At 40.4% G+C, this 16,241-nt stretch overlaps 1 protein-coding gene across 4 annotated transcripts in view; it reads right to left on the reverse strand.

Moving 5' to 3' along the window:
• Positions 1 to 16,241, reverse strand: part of lama2 (laminin, alpha 2) — a 174,318-nt gene that overhangs the window by 32,434 nt on the left and 125,643 nt on the right. For all 4 annotated transcript variants that reach the window (XM_071467458.1, XM_071467457.1, XM_071467456.1 and 1 more), the window contains 9 exons: positions 14,204 to 14,346; positions 13,690 to 13,788; positions 11,907 to 12,018; positions 7,462 to 7,624; positions 3,877 to 3,955; positions 3,666 to 3,797; positions 1,874 to 1,990; positions 1,423 to 1,583; positions 770 to 908 (listed from right to left, as the gene is read on the reverse strand). In XM_071467458.1, coding sequence (XP_071323559.1) covers positions 770 to 908; positions 1,423 to 1,583; positions 1,874 to 1,990; positions 3,666 to 3,797; positions 3,877 to 3,955; positions 7,462 to 7,624; positions 11,907 to 12,018; positions 13,690 to 13,788; positions 14,204 to 14,346 — 1,145 coding nt within the window. The remainder of the gene's footprint in view (positions 1 to 769; positions 909 to 1,422; positions 1,584 to 1,873; positions 1,991 to 3,665; positions 3,798 to 3,876; positions 3,956 to 7,461; positions 7,625 to 11,906; positions 12,019 to 13,689; positions 13,789 to 14,203; positions 14,347 to 16,241) is intronic.

The following is a 16,241-nucleotide window of genomic DNA, read 5'->3' on the forward strand; positions in this document are numbered from 1 at the left end:
CAGAAAATAATTTAAAAACAACTGAGAGACAAATAAACTGTTACAGAATAAAGTGGAGAAAATCAAAGATGAGGAACGTAACCAAGACAGAAGCAAACGAATGGAGAGTGAAAAAAAAAAAATGAAAAGAAGTGTGAAACAAGGACAAGAAAAAAAGAAGAGAAGAAAAAGAATAAATTAAGAAATTAAAGGAAGAAAGAGGAAGGAAAAGGGAGATTTCAGGTGTAGGTGTGTGTGTGGGTGTGTGGTCATGATAATGAAAGAGGGTGAGGGGAAAAATGAAGGAAAGAGAGAGGACAGAAAAATGCTTTGATCTCTCAGCCATGACTAATGGAGAGCACAAGCTTACATTACTGTTACTGCATGTAAGACACACACAAACACACACACACATGCATGAACACGAACACACAGACACACACAGACCACCTCTTGTGCTGAGAGTTCACGTACTGTGTGAATAACCAGAATGCTTGTACTTGATACTTACAGTATGAGTGTAGTACCTGAGTGTCAGGTGTATATTACCATACCATAAAGACACATGTGAAGTTCAGCTTTTATGGCTGCGTCACAGAGAATGTATTGGACACCAGGGAAAATGAGACCAATAGATCACAGGATGTGTTTGTCATAATGAACTGATAGTATAGCAAAAATAATGTGATCCTTTGTTAAACTATGAACAAAGTCGTCGTATAAAAATAGAAAAAATAGTTTTTTTTTTAATTCAGTCAATAGGTGTGTGCATGTGTTTGTGTTCTCTTACCAGTGCCAGCGCCTCATTTGCCCTCTGTTTGGCTGCCCTTGCCTCTTTCTCTGCGGCATCGACATTTGCTTTAATGTTACTGTAGGCCTTGAAGGCAGCCGTTGCGTTGAAGGAAAGATTTTTAGCTTCAGCCAAAATACTGTGAGAAGGGGGAGACCAAAAAAAAAAAAAAAAAAAAGAAAAAAGAGAGAGAAATGGAGGTCGATTTGTTATTTTGCCTTTGATATGTTATACACACATTTGTTAAGTAATGAAAACCCAGATTCAGGAAACTCCTGTGGCAGCAACATTCACCATCATTATCTCATATTGAACTCAGTCATTGTCATGTTGATTTACACTTTTCTGAGATTTCTGCAGCTCTACCACAGTTACAGGACAGTGGTTTTTTTAATGTTTAATTCTTGTCTTTAAAATCTTATTATTTTGTCTCAATCAAACTTTCAGTCTATTAAAATATGATCACACTTTAGAGTGATTTATGAATGGTGCAACTGCAATGCAAAAAAAGCAAATCAAAAATATCAGAATTATAATGGATGAATTGCTTGTAAATCCACTTTTTAATCCTCTACTCGTTTCAGTCCTATCTAGGCCTCATATTTTACCTCTGTGTGAACATATACGAGCGTTGGTAATGTCTTTATGTTTACCCGTCCAAAATGGCAGCAGAGTCATTCAGCTGTTTGGCATGGTCTTCTGCATCATGCACGTGGTTAGCCAGGTTGTGAGTTAAACCAGTGGTGAGGCGACTGACTTTATCATCCAGCTGCTCATGAAGAGGATCCAGTTCTCTCTGCATCTCCTCCAGGTCCTACAGGAAAAAGAAAAACAGAGGCTCTGCTGACTTAGCTTGGGTATTATGGAGTTGAGATTGAAATTAGTACTTGTTAGTATTTATGTTAATATCCTTAATTATTTTATGCATTTTACGCCAATAAAATGATTTGAAATGAACAAAGAGGAGAGAAAGGAGACAAAATCAAAACACAGTTGTTCTTCTTCTTCTCCTTCCTGATGCCAAAAGACAAAAAACGGACCTCAGACAGAATCAGAGAGAGGTTTTAAAGAGTTAAAAAGTGTCTACTTGGTCAACTTTAGCACCTCTATCTCTTTGTTGATGTTGTCTGAAAGCTGGTTTGCTTCATCCAGCAGACGCTCTCCTTGTCCAAGGACCTCCTGTGCTTCCTGTTTCACCACACTGACTGCAGAGCGCTTCCTCTGCAAGAAAACACATCAGGATCAACAGCTGCACAAGATGCTCCAGCAGCAGCTGCAACCAATGATCATTTTCATTACCAGTGAATCTGTTGACTATTTCTTCGATTAATCACTTCATCGTTTGGTCTGGAACTAGGTAACATTTGAAGAAGCCTTAAAACAATTCATTGATTACGAGAATAGCTGCTGATTGATGACGTAGTCGATCAAAACAATCAACCACTCGTTTCAGCTCTAATGAATATACAACCACAGTGTGTGCATTTGCGATAACGCAATAAAACTTCTGGGATGTTGGAGCATATTGTACATTTTACACACAAGATTTCATGGACAAAGCTTCTCTTATACTGTTTGCAACTGAAAGTATTTGTTGGTTTGTTCATATGACAAAGACCAATAAGTCTTTTTGTACAACAATGCAACAAATACCATTGAAATCTGCTGCTGTCATGGCATTTTAATGTGGATGTGGATGTTGTAATGATTTTGGGTGGTTCAGTTAGGTCAAATTAAAATTGACATTTTGGGTACTGTAATAATGGCATAGCAGTTATTCAAGGAGTATTCTTGTCTGTATAGGCGAGTTCTAAAATCTCTTGATGGTAAAAAAGGATTTCCTGTTATTGAAAGTAATAAAAGTAGTTAGAGGACCCTAGAGACATGCAATCAGGGATCTGATTAAATAACGTGAATTCAGTGTAAACCCTGTGTGTTGTGTGTATTCCAGCTTTTCTTTATTGAGAAAAGGACTGCAGGGTCAGGGAGAGACAAAGAAAGACATTAAGAAAAATAAAGACAGTGTACTGTGTGTGTGTGTGTGTGTGTGTGTGTGTGTGTGTGTGTGTGTGTGTGTGTGTGTGTGATCACTGCAGAATGCTTCCTCTAGGACGTGTATAATAATCTTCCTGATAAATGCTTGTTGTTTTGTTCTGTTAGGAATCTGTGCTGCCTCTGAGCTTACCTTGATGATGAATCACATGCAAAAGGCTTAAAAGGAAAATAATAAGTAGTGTCTTCAACGAATAGATAGTGAGATCCAGTTTTAAGGATTATTTAGGAGTTTTAGGAGATCACAACAAAAATGTTTTAAACTCTTGTGTAAAACCACAAGCAAGATGGGCTCCGTACCATCAAAACAGCCAAGTACAGTTAACGTGGGAAATCAATCCGTCAGCTTTGTTTGATATACAGAGAAAACCACATTTTTTTTTGTATAGAGTAGAGTACAGAGTGAGACTTGGAGTGACAGAAACATCATGGCCTACACGCAGATGCTAATTTTGAGGTGGGTATGATGAAATACTACAGTTTGTGTGAGGAGAACGATCGAATGCAAAGGATGCATGACATGCATAAAGTGATTAAGCAGAATATGTCGCATGTAAGCATAGCAGCATGACTTAAATTGTTTGCTTCAACTAGCTAGTAGGCTATGCTCCATTACTTATACTGCTTGTGGCCTTTTTTCAAAACCCGTGAATTCACTTTTTAGTTTCACCCCAAGGAACTGGTGACACAGTCGAGTTTCTCTCTTAGAATTCACCGGAAACAACTCAGTTACAGGTTACGTGTAGATCAGAGAAACCTCACAGTACTGACAATCAGGCTTCTGGTCTTGCTCTTGTTCTTGTCTTGTGAATATTATATATTATATTTCTGTTTGTGCCTGTACCTCCAGGGCTGTGAGGTTAGCATGATTTTGCTCAGCCAGTGAGCCAGCCTGCCTCGTCATTCCCTGGGCAGAGCGGAGAAGATCCTCGGCCTCCTGGAGCTTCCCCTCGTGGTCTGACAGCTTCCCTTTTATCTTGGGAGGCAGATGGGGTTAATGTCATTAATTTAGGAACACTGAAGACAAAAGAGTAAAGATTAAAAGCTATAATTACCTCTGCTTTCAGATCTTCTGTGGCCTGGTGGGGGTTGCCAAACAATCTCTTGACTTTCTGATATAACTCCTCTGCAAGGCTGGAAGGAGAAGGGGGAAAGATTATTTACATTCTGGTCATTAAAGAGTATTCATGGCTGAAGAGTGGAATAAGTTAGTATGTATGGATACAACATCTCACAGAGGACAGAAGAGGAGAGTTATTGTGATGTGCGACAGAGCCTCTGCTTGTGCAAAGACAATAATCACTCCATATGAGTGAATGTTGAAATGCAGGAACGAAATTGCCAACTTCCGTCTATTGACCCCTCAGGCTGAGTTAGATTAAATTGTAGCAGTGAAAAACATTTCAAATATTGCCAGACTAATGCGTGTGTGTTTGCATGTGACTGGATGGGCAGGTGAAGCAATACGCACTCATGTACACTGCAGCATAGCACACTGCACTAATGACAGCAACAGACAACTAAAACCTAACTACTGCAGACATGAGCTGTATCAGTGTGAAGTGTGGAAGTGAAAACCGTCATCAGGCTTTGTTCATCGATAACTCACAGTCCAGTCAGCCAGTGAACATGAAAGGGATTATACTGTATGTAAACATAAGTCATTTACATTGGTGCTCACTGGCATCCATGCTCTGATGCTGTCCCCACAAAAGAAAACACAGAGCTATGCACAGGTGGGACTGCTGATAACAACTTTCCCACTAAAAGAAGGTAGACTCAGATCCTACAGGTGGATGCTTGGGTAGTCATATGAAATGCTAAATGAACAACAACAGAGGCAATGCAGAAAAATAATAAGCAGAGCACTGATGGCCTGAGGGGCCAGTAAACTTGTCAAACAGCTTTGAAGACCCCTACCCACACACACACACCTTTCTCAAGTCTGAACTGGATGGGCTGCTTCCAGCGATTTCTGTACTTTCTGCACTTCCGAACTTTCTGTAGCCAACATGGCAAAAAGCTTAAAAATGTATTTCAATGATTATCATGCCTCACCCCCCCCTCATTCATGGCAAGCCTTTCACCCTGCCTTTGAATGTGGCTGTTCAAAACAACTCATGAATACCTTTGCCTTCCAATGCAGTTGGATGACATGTTGTACGAACTAGATCTTTAATAACACAACCTTGCTCTCAAGTATGCTGCCATTATGAATGTGCGATACACATGTGTTGCAGTGAACATGTCGGAGAGCACCATGTGAATGAAGTGGAGAAACGATTGCCTGGACGAGTTAGCGACCTTCCCTTTATCTGATCCACCCACTGAGATTTGCAATGCAGCCTTTAGTTCACTGCAAATGTTCTCATTATGCTGTGCTTTGACATCAATTTTTTTTGGAAAGCCTCCTCACTTTGGAAGTATTTAAAACAGTTTAATAATCATGTTTACCATGGTGTCCCTTAATGAGCCTTGTTTTTCACCTTCAGCATTAATTAAGACAACAAGGATCTAGTGTCCTCCAGTTGACATCACTCAGAGGACACATTCACACAGTTCTGGGGAAATATGCAAGGTAATAATTGGATTTGATGAAACTTTAATGAACCCTGTGGGGAATAAAAAAAAAACAAACAAAAAAAACAGAATATAACCAAATTAAAAAACAAATGGGAGGGGTGTCTTAACATTACCCAGCTGACTATTACAACTTTACAGTACAAAGCAATACAGTATATATATGACAAGTCAGGTTTGTAGCACGTGAGCAAAGTTTTTAGACTAACTACTGAAAATATATAAAATCTGGTAACAGAGCCAGCTCTGTTCACTGTGCTGAAGCATCCCTTCAACATTTGCTTGTGTTTTTCTCTGCAGCCGTGGTTAAAATCTCCCCTCAGGGTTCAGTCAAATAACCAACCACAGACTGACAGGCGAGTCATTCAGCAGCAGTGGCAAATTCTCTTTGTCTTGTCTCATACTCTCTCCTCTACAACCCTCTGTCAGTTGCTCTCCTCTTCCTCTGTGAGTTTCCTCCTCACTACAAGTTCTTTATGTCTCTGTTTCTGCCCTTTTGGTGAAACTTTTAATCAACTCATCGACCTTGTCAACAGTTGCTGCTGAGAGAGACAGACAGACAGAGGGTGAGAGAAAGGAGGGATGAAGGGAGCATATTACTAATTTCATCAAATGACTTTACAGAGACAAAGAAAGTCAGAGCAACAAAGTGAGAAACACTTTGTTAAAACATCAGCAGAAAGTCATGGCAATGGAGGGTGTTTACTCCTGATGTCTCCTGTATCAACAAAAAGAATGAAATGAAAGAACTTAAGTGAGGAAAGAATGAAATTAAAGAACCAGTGAATTTGCAGTGAAGTGGCAACCTCTGGAGCTGAAACATGAAGTCAACGCTGAAGTGCCAAAAACTGCAGTTCCTCGAAAGACCACTTGAGGCTGACTCCAAAAGCGAGTCAATCCACATAGACTGTCATGTCAAAATGCCCAACTTTCCTCCTTCATGACAACTGCTTGGGTATGAATTTTTATATAACTTCACCACTTCAATTTTTTTATGGCTTACAGTTATGCATAATTGAGAGTGTGCCGCTTTGAGTGCTATGTCAACCAGCAGTCATTGCTTTTTGCCAGAGCTGAAGAGGGGAGCAACCATAGCGACAGGAGCTAGGAGTACGGTGAACCAATGGCAGGAAAGAAAAGTTTCTGATGCTCTAGATATATAAAAAAGAAAGAAAACTCTGTGTCGAGGGATTACAGCCTCAAAAAGAGAGCAATCAAGGGTGAGGACATACACGGATTAACACTGGTGTGGCTTTTCCTCATTGGAGAGTGCAGAGACGGGACCTCCTTACTGCTCTTGGACAGGTTGGTATTCATAAAATATTTGGACTAGGCTGTGTACCTATTACATTTACTTTACCTACCTAGTATATAATAGTGGAAATTTCTTTGTAATGACTCTCACTGCTGGAGGAGGGAGACAAAAGTTCCGCACTGTCGGTTTAACCTTGTCATTTTGACAGTGTAAAAATGTTACCTACTCAAAATACAGAAAATGTTCCATTGTATGCAGTTGGGGCTTGTTACAGTTGTTTACCTAAAGATTTATTAAGGTGAATTTTATGCATATTCCTTCCTGTCTGCTCTTACTTTTCTCTCATTGTGCAAATTCATTGAAAGAAAAAGTCTAGAGGGGAAACGACCTGCAGAACAACAGGTAAATACATGGAAAAGTGGGACTGAATCCCAGCAGGGACAAAGGCAGTCTAAGACATACAAAGTGAATGTATTAGCATCCAGGTATGAGTGAAATCAACAAGATATTTAAAAAAAAGAAAAGAAAAAAGAAACACAACAGGTTGGTTAAAAAATGTGGTTCCATGTGTGCAAATCAATCGTGTGACTCAAACGTTTGTTTTTGTTAGTGGGTGCAAGTGGGAGAGATGCACAACCTGTGTGTGATAGAGAGAGAGAGAGAGAGAGAGAGAGAGAGAGAGAGAGAGAGTGTGTGAGTGAGTGTGTGTGTGTGTGTGTGTGTGTGTGTGTGTGTGTGTGTGTGTGTGTGTGTGTGTGTGTGTGTGTGTGTGTGTGTGTGTGTGTGTGTTCATGCTTGTCCATACTCCATCTCCTCATCAGCGATGCTCTTCTTCCCTCCCAGCTGTCGTTTCCTCATCTCGGCCAGCATGGCCTGGATCTCCTCCTTCATCTCCTTCAGGCTTTTGTCTGGAGTTCCATCTCTCCGAGACAGAGTCTGGTTCAGCTCAGCAGCCTTTGACTGTAGGTCTGGACACACAGACGCACAGAGAGACTGCTGTGAGGATACTACAGGTGGACAAGTTCAAGTTGTACAAGCACTTAAAGAAATTTTCTCCTCAAGTTTCCAGAGAAAATATCATTAGTATTCATCAATGGTAAAACCTATGGACAGGTATAGATATTAATGCCTTCAGCTGTCTTTGCTATAATTTGTCTTTCATTTCACACACAACCATGACAGATCATAGGCTTATAAAGTTGTTATGGATTGTTAGCCGACAATTCCAGTGGTCAAATATTCACAGTCTCTGTTTTGTTTCTACCATGCACCATTTGAAAGTGTGTGAAAAGTGAACGGGACTGAACACTCTCTGAAGCCACTGTGCATGTGTCTTGTCTCAGTTTTAGGGCTATAACAGAAAGAAACACAAAATTCACACCATTTGAACTTCACTCATGCTGAGAGTCAGACACAGAGACACACACACACACAAACACACAAATACACAAACATGGCACACACAATCTGTTTTAACACCATTCAAAAACAGTGATTTTGGCAGACTTCATGTTTGACCCGCTTTTATCAAATTAAAGGCAGTGAAATCTCAAACCAATCAATGATGAAACTACACTTAAACACTCCAAGGCTCATTTGAGTAATACTCAGACTTAATGAGTATGTGTGTGTGTGCGTCTCTATCTGTCTGTGCAAGAGCCAAACACAGGAGGGAAAAGTGTTTGTTGTGCATTTTCATGAAGTACATGTGTATGCAGCAAACAGTGTGTGAGTGTTGTGTGTCTGCAGTGATGGTGTGTGGGTGGGTGGGCCATTGTGTGTGTGTGTGTGTGTGTGTGTGTGTCTGTAGTTGTGGCAATGCAGCCTTTCCTCTAATTTGAAATGTAAACATGATGTGACTCGAGCCAAGACAGAACTGAAGCCATCATGCTAATGAACAGCTGTACTGTGTGTGTGTGTGTGTGTGTGTGTGTGTGTGTGTGTGTGTGTGTGTGTGTGTGTGTGTGTGTGTGTGTGTGTGTGTGTGTGTGTGTGTGAGAGTGTATTTGTGCTGCTTTGGTATGTGTGTGCATGTCTATGAATCTGTAAGCCTGTGTAAGAAAGAGTGTGTGTGTGTGTGTGTGTGTGTGTGTGTGTGTGTGTCACAGCCATATAATTACATAGTGGGATTTAAAAGCCAATTAAACACTTAAAACGTGGATGGAATCATATTATGGTATGTAGTAAACACGGGCACTCACACTCAGGAAAGTGTGTACAGTATTTTCTTGCCTCATTATGTGTTTGCGTGTCTGTTTGTGTATGGCTGTGTGTGTGCACAGTTGTGTGAATGTGTGCACATCTGCATCGGTGTTTGTGTATGTGGTGTCTGTGTGTGTGCGTGATATCCACTAATTAAGTCTCTAATTGCTACTCTCAATCATCCAGTGAGCCATGACACACTCTTGCTCTCTCTCTCTCTCTCAGAAAAACACACACGCGGGCACACACACACACGCACACAAAAATCACACTGTGATTAGGCAGAGGGCCAGAGAGCTAGGAGCAACAACAAGAAGAGGACAGTTTCATCACAGCCAGTCAGAACGTGTTGGTTTGGTAACTTTCTTTTCATCCCAGAAGTCATAAAAAATTCATAATGGTAATCAAAATAGCTAATTATATGAACTGCATAGTTTTGCATAGAGCACATTTGTTTTTTTAACATCAGTGTGGAGGAGCAAGAGTTTCTTAAAAGTACATTTATAAATAGTGAGTCCAACCACGAGATGAAATGGTGGATAGAGAGAAATGAAACTTAGCAGAGACAGCTGGAGACGAGAACATCTAGTGAACTGAAAACCTAGATGAACAGCTGACTAAATTTCCACTTGTTGTCCAGTGAACTGTAAATGTTTAATGCTTTCAAGTTCAGGTGTTTTGTCCACGGTGAACTCAATGTCTAAGCCAACTTTTCAGCCAAAAATCCTAAAAGAACCCCATATGGTGGAAAGTTTCAACATCCACAGTCTCATGACAACTGAGCAGATGAAGCAGATGATGACAAATGAAAGCTCCAGAACAAGATGGGTAAGCGGATCTTGAGCAACAGCAGCAAATAAAGAGGAGCTTGACCAACCTGTGAACAAATGAACGTGACCTGCAGTGTGGCGCTCCTGAGAGGTGTGAGCAAAAGAACTACACAAGTCCTGTCCACTAACAAATCATTAGCTCCCACATGGAAGGACCCTGATGACCTGGAAACACTTCACAAAGTGCTGAAACCCCCTTTAGATTTCAGTGAGACCCTTTTCAGTGGAGCGTATGTCTGGGCTGAGACCGAGAAAAACACATCACAAGCTGGTCACACAGCCGCTGGGGAGGAGATTCTCCAGCTGCACTGGCAAAAAGGATCCTGAAGCTGAACTGAACAACTACCTGCTAGTTGTACATGCAGAGAAAGGGGGAGATCGGTCCTCTCTATGAGGCCACCACTGACAGAGTGAACCATCTGGGTGCACCACGAAGTTCTGACTCAGAGAACGTTTCACACCAGTGGGAACCAAATATCCTGCTGGAGGGCAGCATTAAAACCTGGGGCAATGGTTACACATCTAATATCTGTGGTTTGTAGCAAAACGACAAGACAAAAGCAAAAAGAACTGTGACACAGACTCAATAGAAAAGAGTCAGTACTGCAAAAAGGCTTTGTAAGTGAGTAAGCACTAGTAACTTATTATGAAACTGCATTAAATTGTTATGTGTAGGGCTGCACGATGAGGAAAAAAAAAGAAATTTTGTGATTATTTTGGCAGATATTGTGATATGTGACAAAATTTCAGTTGGAATGAGTTTCATTACATTTTCACTTAAGAAAGTAAAGAAAGAAAGAAAAGTAAAAAATGACGACAATGCAAATTTTGTTGGGCTTTGTACCAAACAAGCATTTTCACTTATGTCTGGAGAATATGATTTGCAGGCTGAGGGCGTCTCTGTAGCACCACAATAACAACTCATCAATGTGCTTTCCTCTCTATACACCACATTACCTGCCAGCGCCACAGCATACAGGCAGGGGATATTATTGAACTTAGTGGAGCATTCAGCAGCTAAAGAGCCATATAGTTCCCTTAGGTAGAAACCAAAACAGAGCAAGAAGAAGAGTGAATATTAGACTTAGATAGATCCAGTGGCCAGACACATGTCTCCACACGAATTACAGTGTTGCACTGTGTCTGCTGGATGTGTAAAATGAGTGTGTTTTGGCCATTTCTTGTGATTTAAGTTGAGATTAATGATTCTGATGCCCCCAGGTGGCCAATACATGAGTCAATGCAGCTTTGAAGGAACATTTTATCATTAGTGATCTGGATCCTGTGTCAATTCTAATGGAACTTCAACTTACGGAACAAAAATAACATGAATGCACACTCAATACTTCCTCTTGCTTATAGTCAGTGTATAGCTATTCCTACCACCCATCTACTGGAATCGCTGTAATCATGCATGGCTGTATTTGTTTTGGAACAAGTGTGTCGATGCAGCCCCTCCCTGTTTTCCATACACCCCACCATCCTAGGTGAGCAGGCACTGCCAACTTGCTAACCAGTTGCACAACAGAGTGAAACAAACTGAGTCATTGCACCTGATTATCTTGGTGGGTGAGTCTTTATCACCATGGTAAGTGATGCTACAGCCTGCTGGATCTGTCTTTATTGTTCAGGCAACACTTTGCCCAAGCAGCTGGCAACAGAGTGCTGGCAGTTGGCCCATCAGCCATTGTGTTTGAGCTAAGTTTCCATTAGTGAGCTAACAAGGAGGCAGAAAGATGTTTTGGTCGTCTCACCTCTCACCTCGATGCCTCCCAGTCAAAAGTGGGCCTGATAGAAATAATTAAAAACAGACTGCTCTACAACAAACCATCTGCTTTTTGGGGATTTGTGGTAGAAACACTGAAACTGGTCTTCGTAATAATGATCATAGTATTTATTCTGCATCCAATTCAACTCCAATTCAACCAAGTGATTCTAAGTCTTAATTTAATTGCTGTTTTTAATATGTTCTGTCAGTCTAATTCATTTCATTAGGCTCTTTACTCACCTCTTCATATTCATATATATCATATTTCCCTCTAATGTAATAACCCAAATTTCCCACAGGGATCCCCTACATTTAATATAATGTAATATTATGCAATGTACTCTGATGACAGATGAAACCAGTGAGAGAGCAGACAGATAAATCCAGAAAATCCAGTTGGCAGCATATGAAGGCAGCTAATGGAGGAGAGGTGGTGCTGGTTTCTGCTACCTTTAGCTCCCAGCAGTGTATCCCTGATGAACTGTTCCAGGCCCTCAGCTCGTTTATGAATCCTGTCAGCATCATCTTCAACCTGTTCTCCATCAGCAGACACCTTAGTGACCTATACACACACACACACACAAACACACAGACACAAAAGCCATAAAATAGTAAACAATGTTGAATAAGTGAACATATTGACTTCTCTCTAACAAAGGAAGGAAAGGCATGGTGGGCTGAGTTCTTAGATGTAAAAGAATGACAGATGATGATGGCAAATCGTTCACGCAATCAATATTTTTGTGTGTGCGTGCGTGTTCAACATACAGAGACACAGAGATGGATGAATTATTGACAAGTAACACAACCGCACACATTAACGCGCACAAACACAGAGGACCAGAAATACAAGAAATGGATGAATTCTTGACAGACATGAAAACACATCCAAACACACTCAATTTAACACACCTACACAGACAAAGGAAGAACGAGCAGGTAATTATTGTTGTGAATTGACAAGAACATGCTATATCATTTTTGCTGTTTTGTGTGTGTGTGTGTGTGTGTGTGAGTGTGTGAGAGTGAGTACAAGTGTGATGGGGTGTGGGTGATAGCGTCGCTGTCAACAAATGTCAAGGCTCTAGTCCCTAAAAGCCTGACGCTTGACAGCATGACTGTGTGTGTTATTTTTCTCCACTTGGCACTTGTAGACCCCCTGCACTCAAACAGTGGTTTTCTATTTTGGTTAACTCCTTAACAGACTGTGAGGTTTCAACAATCTTATACGTTTAGTGCAGGCCACACTGTGTGAGATGGACCTAATGAACTGACATCAAGTTGGATGTATGTCGACAGTATGATAGTATGATAACACTTACTGAATCATAGGCTACGATTTAAAAGAATAAAATGTCAACAGTGTGCATCATCCATCTGCACCGCTATAGTGCTAAACAGTGAATGCATCATTTCATGTTTCATTCCTCTTGGTTGGTTAGTAGTTGGTAGTAAATGGCGTTTAGTACGCCGCAGCAGTCAGTCTCACAGTGGAACAGCACAAAAATCGCACAGTTTATACCTGCCTTTAGAGACATAACTGATTCTGAAGATTATAAAGTAAAAAAAAAAATTTTTTTTTTCTGTAGATTCTTGCGTTCTGAATGAAGGTAAAGATATAGAAAAGCTTTCACCTGCAAAAACAAGACAATTCAAATTCTGATCTTGAGCTTCTGAGGAGGATCCCTGTGTAAAAATCATTTCCGTTTTGTGTCTACTGTGCTTATTACACATTAAATATTCCTAAAAATGAATATGTGATTAAAAAAAAAATCCTAATGTGGTGGTCAGAGCCCCAATGACTTATAACGAGTCAGAGATTTTTCATTCTGCAGTCCCATAATACCGTACACCTGGTTTTTATTCTAGCTGCTCAGCTGGTTAACTAAGGCTCTAAAAGCTCTTTATCATCATGTTGGAAAGAGATTGAATTGGTGTCTGTGCGGCTTTTATGCCAATTAACATACTGCAGAACTGGTGATAATGTTTTGTTGAGCTGCCACTTTTATGATCCACAGCTTGTTGTAGAGGTGACTAGACTCGTGTCTTTGCTGTTCTTTGCACACAACTGTTGCCTTAAACTATGATCTCGCTCCCTGCCACAGTCTGCATTTGCTCCATCTCATTATGTGACAGACAGAGAAAGACGGTGAAAGAAGGATAATACGAGAAAGGAAGGAAGACAATGACAGAGACTAAAGTCAAGCCAAAGGAAAAACTAAACTTTCTGTACCCTGCTGTGTAGCTGGTCCATCTCAACAATTAGTGATCCTAGGTTGGAGTCGGCCAGTTGCAGTAATCTCTCTGGAGCTTTCTGAGGCGACAGCATGTGCTGCAGGAGAGAAACAGAGAGATGAAGGAATTACAGTGAGAAATGTCTGACATATTGTGGCCTAGGGCTAGGCTTTTGAACTGCCTGGCTCTACAGCTGGCTCTACAGCTGAAAAGAAGAGGATGAGCAAGTGAGGGCCAGAAGCAGGAAGGGAAGAACAGAAACATATCTGATAAAGCTCTATGCATTGTTATTATGTCACAGTCAAGGTTGAAATAGCATAGTTTAAATAGAACAAGTTCATAACTTGTTTGGATTACATAAGACCTTATATATGTATATGCCTTAATATGTTGTCCATATATGGCTTTTCCTACTGTCTACTTGTGTGAAGTTTGTGAAAAGATCGAAGACATATGTTTACTATATTAATTGAAAATATCCTTTATCAACCAATCAGATGCAGATTCTTTACCTTGAGTTCCTCTGTCATGTTCTCGAAGCGGTACAACATCTTATAAGGCGGTGGGAGGGGTGTGGTCAGAGTGACATCTGTGATGATGCGATACAGGCGGTCCATATCACTGATCAAAAGACCCGAGCACTCGTCATCACAGGCTAGAGAAACAAACAAAAACACACAGACATCAGCCAGTGTGTAATGAGGCCAGCTTAATCTATGAGAGGTTGTGTGTTTGTGAGTGTGTGTCTCACACTGTGTCGACCTTTTGAAAGGAAGTCATATGCATGTGTTTTAACAACCAGATCTGTGTGTCTGTGCTTTGTTTGTGAGTCTGTAAACAAATCAGTGTGTGATCATGGTGACTGCTTGTGTTTTCATGTTTAAGTGGCTCTGGCATCAGAAAAACAAGGCTGCTGATGCATGAAATTCAGCACAGAGAGGCAAAATCACCTATTATGAGCACGCACTGCAGGCAAAAAACACACACACTAACACACACACTCACCTGGGAATTCACTGAGACACACACACATATTTTTCTGAATGTGTGTGTGAATTTCTTTTCCCTTCTACAGCCTGAGGCTAATTTATTGCAGAAATTAACATTTCTGACAAGGGAAATCAAAGATAAATTAAATAAAATAAAAACTTTCAATCAATATCTGACAAAACAAGAACACACAAACACACCAATGCATTCAGGCAGTCACGTGCTTACACACAAACACATACACATACGATAAATGTACAGTACGAAGAACCCACATTCCTGTAAAAAGTGGAGCAGTATGTAGCTGTTTACACCCTGCTACCATGATGTCATTTTTATTACATTTCACAATATACTAATATATACTACACAAATACATACAATATTATAGACAGCATAAACATGATAATTCTATAAAGGAAAAGTATGGCTGAGCAATTTACTTGGTTTATCATCATCAGTGTCATTCCAATATGGGCTGTATGTCAGATGCTCCTTGTTTAGAAGTTTAAAGTCAATAAAAAAAGACAAGAACTTAAATAATTTACATTTTGATTTCATTTTCAAGACTGTGAGTTTTGAATTATACATTTTGAACCAGCAAATGCTAAACTTAGTTGATGTAACAGATTAAACTACGATAATGTTCATCTATGCACAATGTGTAATTATGATGTATCATCAGTGCTGTGGAGGCTACATGCCTGACAGTGGCCCGAGTAAACCTGCATGAGTTTGAAGAAGCAGCTCTGGCTCAGCTCAACTCACACGTTTCAAACTGCAAATCCACACACGCATGCCGACATACAAGTGCACTAATACACACCTGTACCTGTGCTCCTTAACTTACAGCTGTCAAATCTTTGCTTTAATCTTTGTACCAAGAAAACAGTTTTGGTGCCAGGCTGCAGGTAGCGCACATCTCTTACTTTGAACCGGCTGTTTGACATGACTGCCCACATGTTTTTTATGTCCTTCAAGTCACTTTGCATCATGGATATGAGTCCAGCTTTTGTCCAGTTTGTGCTATGGACACAATCTTCCTTTATACTTCGGGTATTTAGAGTACTGAATCGTATTTACACGCATGTTAAGGTTAAAACATGTTAAGGTCAGGTCACAACCCTGCTACAGCATCTTGAGTAGCTTTAAATCTCAGATTTATATCTTATTATGCTAATAGAATAAAATTATATCAACTGTGGATACCTCATGTGCAACAGCTTACAGGATTGTTTTTATAAATGTTCATGAGCAGACTTTCAGTGTATCTAGCTGTAAGCTCAAGGTGAATTACTTTGTTTGACCTGAAAAATATTGCTAAATTTTGGACATTACATTGCCTCTTCCATGAATAAGATGGGCGACATTCAATAATGCAACCCATGACACACTGACTGAAATTTAGCTCCATTTCTAGGCAAATGTTGATATGCAGCCAATGTGATAGCTACCTGCATTTCCCTCACTCAAGACTGCCGCCTCCCAAAGTGCTTGGTTGTGTCTAATGGGATGGGAGAAAGGGCAGAGCACAGGCAAAACGCAGAGTGCAATCACTCT

Source organism: Trachinotus anak, unplaced genomic scaffold (assembly GCF_046630095.1).
Source record: "Trachinotus anak isolate AG129_WGS33_773 ecotype Australia unplaced genomic scaffold, CSIRO_AGI_Tana_v1 ptg000031l, whole genome shotgun sequence".
NCBI lineage: Eukaryota > Metazoa > Chordata > Actinopteri > Carangiformes > Carangidae > Trachinotus > Trachinotus anak.